At 35.1% G+C, this 13,076-nt stretch overlaps 2 protein-coding genes across 3 annotated transcripts in view; one reads left to right on the forward strand and one right to left on the reverse strand.

The window, feature by feature from the left end:
* Positions 1 to 8,025: 8,025 nt before the first annotated feature.
* Positions 8,026 to 8,620, reverse strand: LOC139486613 (zinc finger matrin-type protein 5-like). Its single transcript, XM_071271541.1, has one exon. The coding sequence runs from the start codon at positions 8,613 to 8,615 to the stop codon at positions 8,091 to 8,093; it is 525 nt and encodes a 174-aa protein (XP_071127642.1). The 5' UTR covers positions 8,616 to 8,620; the 3' UTR covers positions 8,026 to 8,090.
* Positions 8,621 to 8,675: 55 nt separating this feature from the next.
* LOC139486612 (uncharacterized) overlaps positions 8,676 to 13,076 on the forward strand; it is an 80,056-nt gene continuing 75,655 nt past the window's right edge. The window contains exon 1 of one of the 2 annotated variants that reach the window (XM_071271539.1): positions 8,676 to 8,824. The gene's annotated coding sequence lies outside the window, so the exon portion shown is untranslated. Of the gene's footprint in view, positions 8,875 to 13,076 lie in introns of both variants that reach the window. The other variant, XM_071271540.1, reaches the window with a different exon arrangement.

Below are 13,076 nucleotides of genomic sequence, written 5' to 3' on the forward strand. Positions count from 1 at the left end.
AGGTGTACAGTTCTGTATAGATAAAGATGGCCTTTACAACATTGTAGAACACAACCTGCAGGTGTACAGTTCTGTATAGATAAAGATGGACTTTACAACATTGTATAACACAACCTGCAGGTGTACAGTTCTGTATAGATAAAGATGGCCTTTACAACATTGTAGAACACAACCTGCAGGTGTACAGTTCTGAACAGATAAAGATGGCCTTTACAACATTGTAGAACACAACCTGCAGGTGTACAGTTCTGTATAGATAAAGATGGCCTTTACAACATTGTAGAACACAACCTGCAGGTGTACAGTTCTGTATAGATAAAGATGGACTTGACAACATTGTAGAACACAACCTGCAGGTGTACAGTTCTGTATAGATAAAGATGGCCTTTACAACATTGTAGAACACAACCTGCAGGTGTACAGTTCTGTATAGATAAAGATGGACTTTACAACATTGTATAACACAACCTGCAGGTGTACAGTTCTGTATAGATAAAGATGGCCTTTACAACATTGTAGAACACAACCTGCAGGTGTACAGTTCTGTATAGATAAAGATGGCCTTTACAACATTGTATAACACAACCTGCAGGTGTACAGTTCTGTATAGATAAAGATGGACTTGACAACATTGTAGAACACAACCTGCAGGTGTACAGTTCTGTATAGATAAAGATGGACTTGACAACATTGTAGAACACAACCTGCAGGTGTACAGTTCTGTATAGATAAAGATGGCCTTTACAACATTGTAGAACACAACCTGCAGGTGTACAGTTCTGTATAGATAAAGATGGCCTTTACAACATTGTAGAACACAACCTGCAGGTGTACAGTTCTGTATAGATAAAGATGGCCTTTACAACATTGTAGAACACAACCTGCAGGTGTACAGTTCTGTATAGATAAAGATGGCCTTTACAACATTGTAGAACACAACCTGCAGGTGTACAGTTCTGTATAGATAAAGATGGCCTTTACAACATTGTAGAACACAACCTGCAGGTGTACAGTTCTGTATAGATAAAGATGGCCTTTACAACATTGTAGAACACAACCTGCAGGTGTACAGTTCTGTATAGATAAAGATGGCCTTTACAACATTGTAGAACACAACCTGCAGGTGTACAGTTCTGTATAGATAAAGATGGCCTTTACAACATTGTAGAACACAACCTGCAGGTGTACAGTTCTGAACAGATAAAGATGGCCTTTACAACATTGTAGAACACAACCTGCAGGTGTACAGTTCTGAACAGATAAAGATGGCCTTTACAACATTGTAGAACACAACCTGCAGGTGTACAGTTCTGTATAGATAAAGATGGCCTTTACAACATTGTAGAACACAACCTGCAGGTGTACAGTTCTGTATAGATAAAGATGGCCTTTACAACATTGTAGAACACAACCTGCAGGTGTACAGTTCTGAACAGATAAAGATGGCCTTTACAACATTGTAGAACACAACCTGCAGGTGTACAGTTCTGTATAGATAAAGATGGCCTTTACAACATTGTAGAACACAACCTGCAGGTGTACAGTTCTGTATAGATAAAGATGGACTTGACAACATTGTAGAACACAACCTGCAGGTGTACAGTTCTGTATAGATAAAGATGGCCTTTACAACATTGTATAACACAACCTGCAGGTGTACAGTTCTGTATAGATAAAGATGGCCTTTACAACATTGTAGAACACAACCTGCAGGTGTACAGTTCTGTATAGATAAAGATGGCCTTTACAACATTGTATAACACAACCTGCAGGTGTACAGTTCTGTATAGATAAAGATGGCCTTTACAACATTGTAGAACACAACCTGCAGGTGTACAGTTCTGAACAGATAAAGATGGCCTTTACAACATTGTAGAACACAACCTGCAGGTGTACAGTTCTGTATAGATAAAGATGGACTTGACAACATTGTAGAACACAACCTGCAGGTGTACAGTTCTGTATAGATAAAGATGGCCTTTACAACATTGTAGAACACAACCTGCAGGTGTACAGTTCTGTATAGATAAAGATGGCCTTTACAACATTGTAGAACACAACCTGCAGGTGTACAGTTCTGAACAGATAAAGATGGCCTTTACAACATTGTAGAACACAACCTGCAGGTGTACAGTTCTGAACAGATAAAGATGGCCTTTACAACATTGTAGAACACAACCTGCAGGTGTACAGTTCTGTATAGATAAAGATGGACTTTACAACATTGTATAACACAACCTGCAGGTGTACAGTTCTGTATAGATAAAGATGGACTTTACAACATTGTAGAACACAACCTGCAGGTGTACAGTTCTGTATAGATAAAGATGGCCTTTACAACATTGTAGAACACAACCTGCAGGTGTACAGTTCTGAACAGATAAAGATGGCCTTTACAACATTGTAGAACACAACCTGCAGGTGTACAGTTCTGTATAGATAAAGATGGCCTTTACAACATTGTAGAACACAACCTGCAGGTGTACAGTTCTGTATAGATAAAGATGGACTTGACAACATTGTAGAACACAACCTGCAGGTGTACAGTTCTGTATAGATAAAGATGGCCTTTACAACATTGTAGAACACAACCTGCAGGTGTACAGTTCTGTATAGATAAAGATGGCCTTTACAACATTGTAGAACACAACCTGCAGGTGTACAGTTCTGAACAGATAAAGATGGCCTTTACAACATTGTAGAACACAACCTGCAGGTGTACAGTTCTGAACAGATAAAGATGGACTTTACAACATTGTAGAACACAACCTGCAGGTGTACAGTTCTGTATAGATAAAGATGGCCTTTACAACATTGTAGAACACAACCTGCAGGTGTACAGTTCTGTATAGATAAAGATGGACTTGACAACATTGTAGAACACAACCTGCAGGTGTACAGTTCTGTATAGATAAAGATGGCCTTTACAACATTGTAGAACACAACCTGCAGGTGTACAGTTCTGTATAGATAAAGATGGCCTTTACAACATTGTAGAACACAACCTGCAGGTGTACAGTTCTGTATAGATAAAGATGGCCTTTACAACATTGTAGAACACAACCTGCAGGTGTACAGTTCTGTATAGATAAAGATGGACTTGACAACATTGTAGAACACAACCTGCAGGTGTACAGTTCTGTATAGATAAAGATGGCCTTTACAACATTGTAGAACACAACCTGCATGTGTACAGTTCTGAACAGATAAAGATGGCCTTTACAACATTGTAGAACACAACCTGCAGGTGTACAGTTCTGTATAGATAAAGATGGACTTTACAACATTGTATAACACAACCTGCAGGTGTACAGTTCTGTATAGATAAAGATGGCCTTTACAACATTGTAGAACACAACCTGCAGGTGTACAGTTCTGAACAGATAAAGATGGCCTTTACAACATTGTAGAACACAACCTGCAGGTGTACAGTTCTGTATAGATAAAGATGGACTTTACAACATTGTATAACACAACCTGCAGGTGTACAGTTCTGTATAGATAAAGATGGACTTGACAACATTGTAGAACACAACCTGCAGGTGTACAGTTCTGTATAGATAAAGATGGACTTTACAACATTGTATAACACAACCTGCAGGTGTACAGTTCTGTATAGATAAAGATGGACTTTACAACATTGTATAACACAACCTGCAGGTGTACAGTTCTGTATAGATAAAGATGGACTTGACAACATTGTAGAACACAACCTGCAGGTGTACAGTTCTGTATAGATAAAGATGGCCTTTACAACATTGTAGAACACAACCTGCAGGTGTACAGTTCTGTATAGATAAAGATGGACTTTACAACATTGTATAACACAACTTGCAGGTGTACAGTTCTGGATAGATAAAGATGGCCTTTACAACATTGTAGAACACAACCTGCAGGTGTACAGTTCTGTACAGATAAAGATGGACTTTACAACATTGTAGAACACAACCTGCAGGTGTACAGTTCTGTATAGTTGATATACATGGTGATAATGATCAACATATTAAAGGGATGATAATCAAATTACTTCCTCCTGTAGGTTACAATAAACCATTAGATTGTATGGGCACAGCCATATTATGAGCATAACATGGTATTAAGAATCAAGAGTATGGCTTATCCTTATTGTCGATATGTTTAACATGGTATTAAGAATCAAGAGTATGGCTTATCCTTATTGTCGATATGTTTAACATGGTATTAAGAATCAAGAGTATGGCTTATCCTTATTGTCCATATGTTTAACATGGTATTAAGAATCAAGAGTATGGCTTATCCTTATTGTCCATATGTTTAACATGGTATTAAGAATCAAGAGTATGGCTTATCCTTATTGTCCATATGTTTAACATGGTATTAAGAATCAAGAGTATGGTTTATCCTTATTGTGTTTGCCCATTATTTTATTTTATTATTAGAGACTTTGTGCACTCTGATTTATACAAAAGGCAAAATAAATTATTTTCCTTAGTCCTAATTGAACTGAGATGTCTTTTTAACACTAGGATGAGACAATTATTTTTAAGTGCAAATTTGATAGGCATGTGAGAAAAGTACAAATTATGCTAAGAAAAGCAACACAAACTTATATTTTTGGACCAAAATAACTTTTCTTTAATTCCAGCAAGGTTTTGTTAAAAAAATCAACTTTCTATATCAAGTCTGTATCTCGAAAAAGGCTACCATTGTCACCTATTTGGAAATTATTTCAATCTGTATTGAAATATTTGAAGTAAATAATTTGATTATCTCCCATTTATTATGTGATACTATGTAAGCACATCTTCTTCCATAAACAGTTAGACAGATATTCATGAAACTACACTATCATGAAGACGCCCTGAAGATGCAGTGTTTCTCCCCAGGGCCTTATACCACCATGGTACCCTGGTGCTATATTTTCTACCATGGTGCTATCTTGGATGATTTTATAATATAATGTATCTAGGGGAAATGGTGCTATATATATTCTTTTGAAAAACCAGTGCTGTGTTAATTTCCTTGGTGCCATTTGAGAACACTGAGATGTGCATACAGACATATACTCTCTGTCTTATATATATAAAGGGAGATAATTGAATTTGCAATATGTGGTTACAGACAAAGTCTGTTGAAATCCCCAAGTCTGGAAATACTAGATGGCTGCTGATGAAATTTTATACAAATGTAAAAAAACCTACCAGAGAATTGTCTCTGTTGTTTGTGGTTAAAGGCATGATAATTAAATATGCTAACAGCAAAATGCCTTGAGTGTACATTGTATAGCTAAAAGGTAAATCTTTTGTTTTCTTGCAAGCTTACTAGCTAAATTGGGAAATCATTATTAGGTTTGGAATACTACCCTCCTTTCAGAGTAGTCTAGTCCTACAGACAAATAGATTGGTTTGAGAAGTCTACTTTTAAATAATGACAATATGGTAAACTCAGTCTGTTTTGTTAAACCTTATTAAATGGATTTTTAACCTCTTCACTTTTCTGTATGAACCTGTCCAAGTCAGGAGCTCCTCATTCTGTATGTGCCTGTCCAAGTCAGGAGCCTCTCATTCTGTAGGTACCTGTTCAAGTCAGCATGTCCACATTGTGTAGGTATCTCTCCAAGTCAGTAGCTCCACATTCTGTATGTGCCTGTCTAAGTCAGAAGCTCCACATTCTGTAGGTATCTGTCCAAGTCGGGAACTATTCATTCTGTATGTGCCTGTTCAAGTCAGAAGCTCCACATTCTGTAGATATCTGTCCAAGTCAGGAGCTACTCATTCTGTATGTGCCTGTTCAAGTCAGAAGCTCCACATTCTGTAGGTTCTTGTACAAGTCAGGAGCTACTAATTCTGTATGTGCCTGTTCAAGTCAGAAGCTCCACATTCTGTATGTATCTGTCAAAGTCAGGAGCTACTCATTATGCATGTACCTGTCCTTGACAACAGCTCCACATAATGGACCAGATTTCCTATATATGCTTGTTATGAACATGTTTGTATATGTGTCTGTCCATCAAGAGCACCACATTCTTTATATACCCGTCCATTTGTATCATGTGTCTGTCCAAGTCAGAAACTACACATTCTTTATATAGGTACCTGTCCTAGTCAGGTCCACATTCTGTATATACCTGTCAATATCAAGAGCTCCCCATTTCATATATGTCAGAAGCTCGATAGTATGTATAAACATGTATCTGTCCACATCAGGAGCCTCAGTCAGGAGCTCCACATTCTGTATGTACCTGTCTATGCCAGGAGCTCCACAATCCCTATGAACCTATATCAGAAGCTCCATCTTCTGAATATTTAGGAGCTCCTAATTCTGTTTGTACCTGTCAAAGTCAGCAGCTCCACATTCTGTAGGTACATGTCCAAGTCAGGAGCTCCACATTCTGTTTGTGCCTGTCTGAATCAGGAGCTTCACATTCTGTGGGTCTCTGTCCATTTAGTCAGAAGCTACACATTCTGTATGTGTTTGTTAATGTCAGGAGCTATTGATTTTGTATGTACCTGTTCAAGTCAAAAGCTCAACTTTTCTAAAGTCATCTGTCCAAGTTTGGAACTACTCATTATGCATGTACCTATCCTTGTCAACAGCTCCACAAAATGAACCAGATTTCCTATATGCTTGTTATGAACATGTTTGTATATGTGTCTGTCCATCAAGAGCACCACATTCTTTATATACCCGTCCAAGTCAGGAGGTTCACATTCTGTCAATATCATGAGCTCCCCATTATATGTCAGAAGCTCCATATTATGTATATACATGCATCTGTCCACATCAGGAGCTCCACATTCTGTATGTACCTGTCCATGTCAAGAGCTCTGCATTCCTTATGAACCTATGTCAGAAGCTCCATATTCTGTATATTCAGGAGCTCCAAATTATGTTTGTACCTGTCAAAGTCAGCAGCTCCACATTCTGTATATCTAGTACTATACACTTGTGCAAGTCAGGAGCTCCACATTCTGTATATATCTCCATGTCAAGAGCTCCATATTCTGTATGTATCTGTACAAGTCAGATTCACATTCAATATGTACCTGTCCAAATCAAAAGCTCCACATTCTGAATGCAAATGTCAAAGTTAGTAGCTCCACATTCATTATGTATATAATATATTTGATGTGGCAGTTTTGTATATATACATTGTACATGTATCTATATAATAAGAATAATCATCTATTTTGAAAGACTTGTACATTGGGTGCTTGGTGCAATTTAGGTGGCATTACAGTCCTGTACTGTCTGTACATATTATAAAACAGTACTGATTGTGTTCACTCATTCATTATCTTTGAGAATATATACTGTGTTTGTTGTTACCTTCTCTTATATAGTTTTAGTTTTATTGTCATGTACACAGGTGCTTGAGGACAGGATCCTGTATGAGCCCCAAATAGTCCCTCCCCCTTTTTTTTATATATTTTTTTTTAATCATAAATCTCAGATTTTTCTATATATATCCCTTATTTGTACTTATTTGTACCATATATATACTAATATACCATATTTATACTCTAAATATGCATGTTTACTATCAACGTGAATCTCGACTATAGAGCGCTCTATAGCATGTATAGTCGAGATTCACGTTGATAGTAAACATGCATATTAAGAGTATAAATATGGTATATTAGTATATATGGTACAAATAAGTACGTTACAAATAAGTGATATAGATAGAAAAATCTGAGATTTATGATTAAAAAAAAAAGGGGGGGAGGGACTATATGGGGCTCATACAGGATCCTGTCCTCAAGCACCTGTGGTCATGTATTGTAATTTCAATGAAAAAAAATCACCACAATTATTTGTACACTTTAATTTAAACTGTAATTGTATTGCTCCTCGGGGCGTCTTGATTGACAAATAAAAATTGTTGTTGTTGTTGTACACTTTGTACATGTAAAAATGTACACCAAATAAACATTGACATTGCATTGTTCTAACTTCTTATGATACTTTGATTATCTAATTACAGTATATACTAGTAAAAATTAAATATCAGAATTCACATAAATAATACATGTACATAAAAAATAATTTTCAAATTTATTATAACGTAAAAACATTACAAAATGTATATATATATATAGTGTACAAGATTATCCCCATTCTTTGAGTTCAAGGTCTAAGAAACTATCTGGTGGGGGCGGTACAAGGGATGGTGGCAAGTTTGTAACAGTTTGTAAGAATGTTGGTATGCTATATTTTGGAATCACTACTCCTGAATGTATATTTTTTCCTTCTTTTTGATCAAACTTTTGGCCCCTCTCAATCTTCTGTAGAAAAGTTTTTAAATCCTCATCATTTTTGTCCATCTTTGTGTCTTGTCTCTTATATTTTTTTGTTTTCATTTCTGTTGCTTGAGTTCTCAGTTGTTCTTTTTCATCTTCGCGAAGATGAGAATATCTGCAATTGTCAAAAAAAGTGCATGTCCCACTTTGCAAGAAATGTTTACATGGCTTCTTGTTTATTTCTTCAAACAGAAGTATTTCTGGGTCACGGAATGAATCGTAATGCTGTTTTCTGTTCCTTTGGTGAGTGGTGCCATTCATGTGATTTTTTCTTGCTACTGGGTTATCGGCAAACGATTTATCGCAAAAATCACAATAATAACGTCTTGGCATTGTGCATTTATGATGATGTCATTTATAAATTGTAGATTTTTAGGCGGAAGTTTAGATAAGGTTGAAAATCGAAAACAATTACGGTTCCCGGAAAGGCGTCATTAGATACTCTTTCAGAATTTCAGATATTGTTGTGCAACAACTTTGCTAGATTTACCATTTCCACATAAAATCAATAGTTGACCGTCAAACTATAAGTGTAGTGCTAGGTAAGGTCATCTTTCAGAAGGTAGGAAACATTTCCTGAAGCGACAAACAGGTAAAATGGCCGAAATATTAGTTGTAAAAAAGGGGAGTCATGTCAATCTTTAATACCAAAAAAAAATAAAAAATAATGAGATGTGGTATGATTGGTAGTGTAGCATTTAAGTATATTCTTTTTATACAAAGACGTTCGTGTATTCAAAAGAAAAAATGTTTCATTAAAGGACCTCGAACTTTACATCATTTCTGGAATCAGAAAAGATCCTCAAATTATTTTGCACTGCTTTATGATGTCATTTACCAGATAGAAGCGCACCTGTATCCCTGCTCTATTAAAGTTTCCAGCACGTTGATAAATGTAATTCTGTGTCATGGTGTGGTAGTAAGGAAATAATTTATATACGTAATCTTGATTCCTGTACAACTGAGTGAGGGAGGGTGACCATCTTATTAGAGTTCGATTTCCCAAATAGTTTGTGCAGTATAAAATTAAACTTGAGGGTTCACACAGTTTATAGTGGACAACCTTGGTAGTCTTTTTGGAACACCTTTTTTGCTGAGATTTTCAAAGGGACATGTGTGTTTATGTTAACTACCCAACATGCCCGAACTCCAATAAATATACTAGTACAAAATGTATTTAAAAATGTAAAGTTAATTCTTTTGTTTTGGTGCATGTATGTATTTCCAGCTAAATGAGGATTTTTTTTGTAAACTAAGAGGACAGATTATTCATTTTCTGCATTATTGAAGCAAGATTTTTCATTTTCATTAAAGCAAGAGACTGATAATTCATTTTTAAACTATATTTATGATATTCGAAAGCATAAATTTTTTAAATGATTTGTTTATTATAAATAATACATGTATAGTCAAGTCATTGTGTACCATTTAATAAGAATTAATCATCATCCTCTGCAGAAATTTATCTTTAATATTTCCAACTGCATGTACATGTATTGCCTAGCTGTTTAGTATTAAAGTTTTGTTGTAACTAGCTTCTTTCATGTCTTTAAAAGATTGGCAAACATATTTTGGCGAGCGGAGCGAGGCAAAAATTTTTTTGAAGGGTTATGGAGCCACTGAAAGCCCATGCAAGAAGCTAATGAACAATTGATGCAAAATCATGCTCTGTTAATAGGTGTTTCCCAGACCCTTTCTTAATCTGAAAATGCAAGTTTTGTTTTAATAATTTTAACTTAAGTTTCTAGGGACAACATCAAAAGACCAATGTGCATGATAAGGCAAAAATGGATTTCACATAGTTAAGTCTGCTGCTATTTTTTTTTAACTCATGATCAAGTTCATAACAAACTTACTAGATTACAAAAGGAATGCAACACTTACAGAATACAGAAGGGCAATCAATGAACAAAAGACAAATAATGAAGAAACATTGATCCCGAAAAATCAGCCCTACGTCTGAGGGAAAACAGAACTTGCTTCTTGCAAGGCACTCACTGTGAACACAATTTGATATGGAGACAAGCGTTTGGTCTTTTCCGCCTCAATATAGTTACGGCCCTGTTAAAAATAAAAGTGAGGTAAGGTTTCCTGAGACAATATACCTCAAGTTAAATGAAACCAATTTTCATTAATTTCAAGTATATGTAAATAATATGGACCATAATTTGGTATTCGGCCTTTGGTTTCTTTTTGTATCCTTTTTTATACGACCGCAAAATTTGAAAAATTTTTCGTCGTATATGGCTAAGTATTCAGTATAGTGTTGTTAGTGTGTGACAACATGTATAATTTTAAAAGTAGCTGTTTCAATCTTAATAACATGATTTTCTGAAAGGAGAATGATTCTAGTTTAGGGTTTTACATGTAAAAAGATAGTTATTTAGTCAGAAAACATAAAATTAGACCTAAATAGCATGTTGGACAGAGGTTATGTTGGACGTAACAGGACATTGAAAAATTGAATATTTTCCTTTTATATGAAGGCCTAGTTAATAAATATATCAATTTTTCTCTGACAGTTCATAAGATCTTCAATTAAAGTATATCATTTTGTTAAATTTTTCAAAAACTAACTTATAAGTTGGAAAAATCTTAAAATATGTTGGACAAACGGGGACATTTTTGGATGAGAATTTGTTCCATTTGCATCATTGAAAGTCAAAAACAAAATCAAAACTATGCTGTTTATACTAACATCTACAGCTGGTGTTCCTCAGCAAGAGGTAAAATAGTTCATTATTAAATAAATGGATAAAACAAAACCATAAAAAACTGTAGGACAAACATAGGACAGATTATATTCCCTGTCGGACAAACATAGGACAGAATTCATTAATTTACTGATCCTAATGGGAATTTAAAAATGGGCACCTCTTAAGAAGAGACTAGGAAGGGTCTGAGAACTATTTTGTAGTTTATGTGGACTTGTTAGTTGTTAACAAGGTTCTTTTTACTTTTAAAAAGCTGTTACGTCCGACATTAGAAGATTTTGTCCTACGGTTCGTCCAACAGAAAATTAATGGACTCTTGTTACGTCCTAATTTTCAAAATTATGTCAAATTTAGACTGTCAACAGTTTAAAACCTCTTTATTTTTCATTTATATGGTAGTATTTAAGGTTAAGTAATTGTCAAAGTAGAAGCGAAATTGATTCTGTGACTTGTGGTAGCCATTTTAGAGAATATCTTGGATGTTGGACGTAACATTTTTTTGGACAAATGTTGGATGTAACTTCCATCTCTTGGTTGGACAGAAAGAGTGTTCACCCCTTCAATGTCGTTGACCTCAAGTAAAAAGGAACAGTTGACAGCAATACCGTATGCACATCGCGATTGTCGTAAAATTTGTTGTCATAAACATTAAAAAAAACTTAAACTGAGTTGGCAACTTGCAAATGAAAATTGAAATTTTCGCCTGTAACGGTTGGACAGATTTTTCAAGAGTAAATTTTAATGACAATTCCTGAAAAAAATAAAACTTTCTGCTGTAACTTCATGATGAATTATCACATTTTAGTTAATAAGCTCAAGCCTCAAGATATTTTGTGCATTTAATTGCCCTCTATTGTTACATAACTTATATTTCATTTTCACATAGGAAGAAGACAGAAAATGTTAGTCCAACAACATGACCATTTAAAATTGTTTTTAATCCTTATTTTTCGATGATTTTTCATGTTTTAGTGTCGTTTACCTTGCCAACCCTATTGTTTTACCTGAAAATTCTTTTTACCTAGTTGCCATTCATACAAAAAGGTTAATAAAACAATTTTGATTTTGGGTCATTCGACCATGTCACAAAATAAACATGCAAAAAATAGGGAATTCAACACTTCATTTATAAAATACTTTATTCAACAATAAACTTTTCATATGAGACTGTTTATATTATCTCTTCATCATGCAGTGAATTGATTAGCTACCTGCATTAAAACTCAAAATAATTAAAATATGAAAAAAATGCATTTTTCTGGGACACCCATTGAAACAGCACTTTACTGAATACTTAGCCATATTGCTATCACGTTGGCGTCGTCGTCGTTGTCGTCGTCGTCCGAATACTTTTAGTTTTCGCACTCTAACTTTAGTAAAAGTGAATAGAAATCTATGAAATTTTAACATAAGGTTTATGACCACAAAAGGAAGGTTGGGATTGATTTTGGGAGTTTTGGTCCCAACATTTTAGGAATAAGGGGCCAAAAAGGGCCCAAATAAGCATTTTCTTGGTTTTCGCACTATAACTTTAGTTTAAGTTAATAGAAATCTATGAAATTTTGACACAAGGTTTATGACCACAAAAGAAAGGTTGGGATTGATTTTGGGAGTTTTGGTTCCAGCAGTTTAGGAATTAGGGGCAAAAAAAGGGCCCAAATAAGCATTATTCTTGGTTTTCGCACTATAACTTTAGTTTAAGTAAATAGAAATCTATGAAATTTAAACACAAGGTTTATGACCATAAAAGGAAGGTTGGTATTGATTTTGGGAGTTTTGGTCCCAACAGTTTAGGAATAAAGGGCCCAAAGGGTCCAAATTAAACTTTGTTTGATTTCATCAAAAATTGAATAATATTAGTTACATAGTGTGCCAGTGACCTAATACGGTATATATGGGGTCAGTAAATTCCATATGGGGTGAGAGCGAAGCTCGAATCCCCATATGGAATTTACTGACCCCATATATACCGTATTAGGTTACTAGCACACTATGTAACGAATTTATCTTACCGACTATCTTTACGTGTGAAATTTAGACCTATCAAAATGAGCAAGTCCTCAATACTGTTAGCATTAAG

This window comes from Mytilus edulis, chromosome 8 (genome assembly GCF_963676685.1).
Source record: "Mytilus edulis chromosome 8, xbMytEdul2.2, whole genome shotgun sequence".
Classification (NCBI taxonomy): Eukaryota; Metazoa; Mollusca; class Bivalvia; order Mytilida; family Mytilidae; genus Mytilus; species Mytilus edulis.

Coding starts and splice junctions, on each gene's coding strand:
- LOC139486613 (XM_071271541.1), bottom strand. CDS start 8,615: ATGCCAAGACGTTATTATTGTGATTTTTGCGATAAATCGTTTGCCGAT.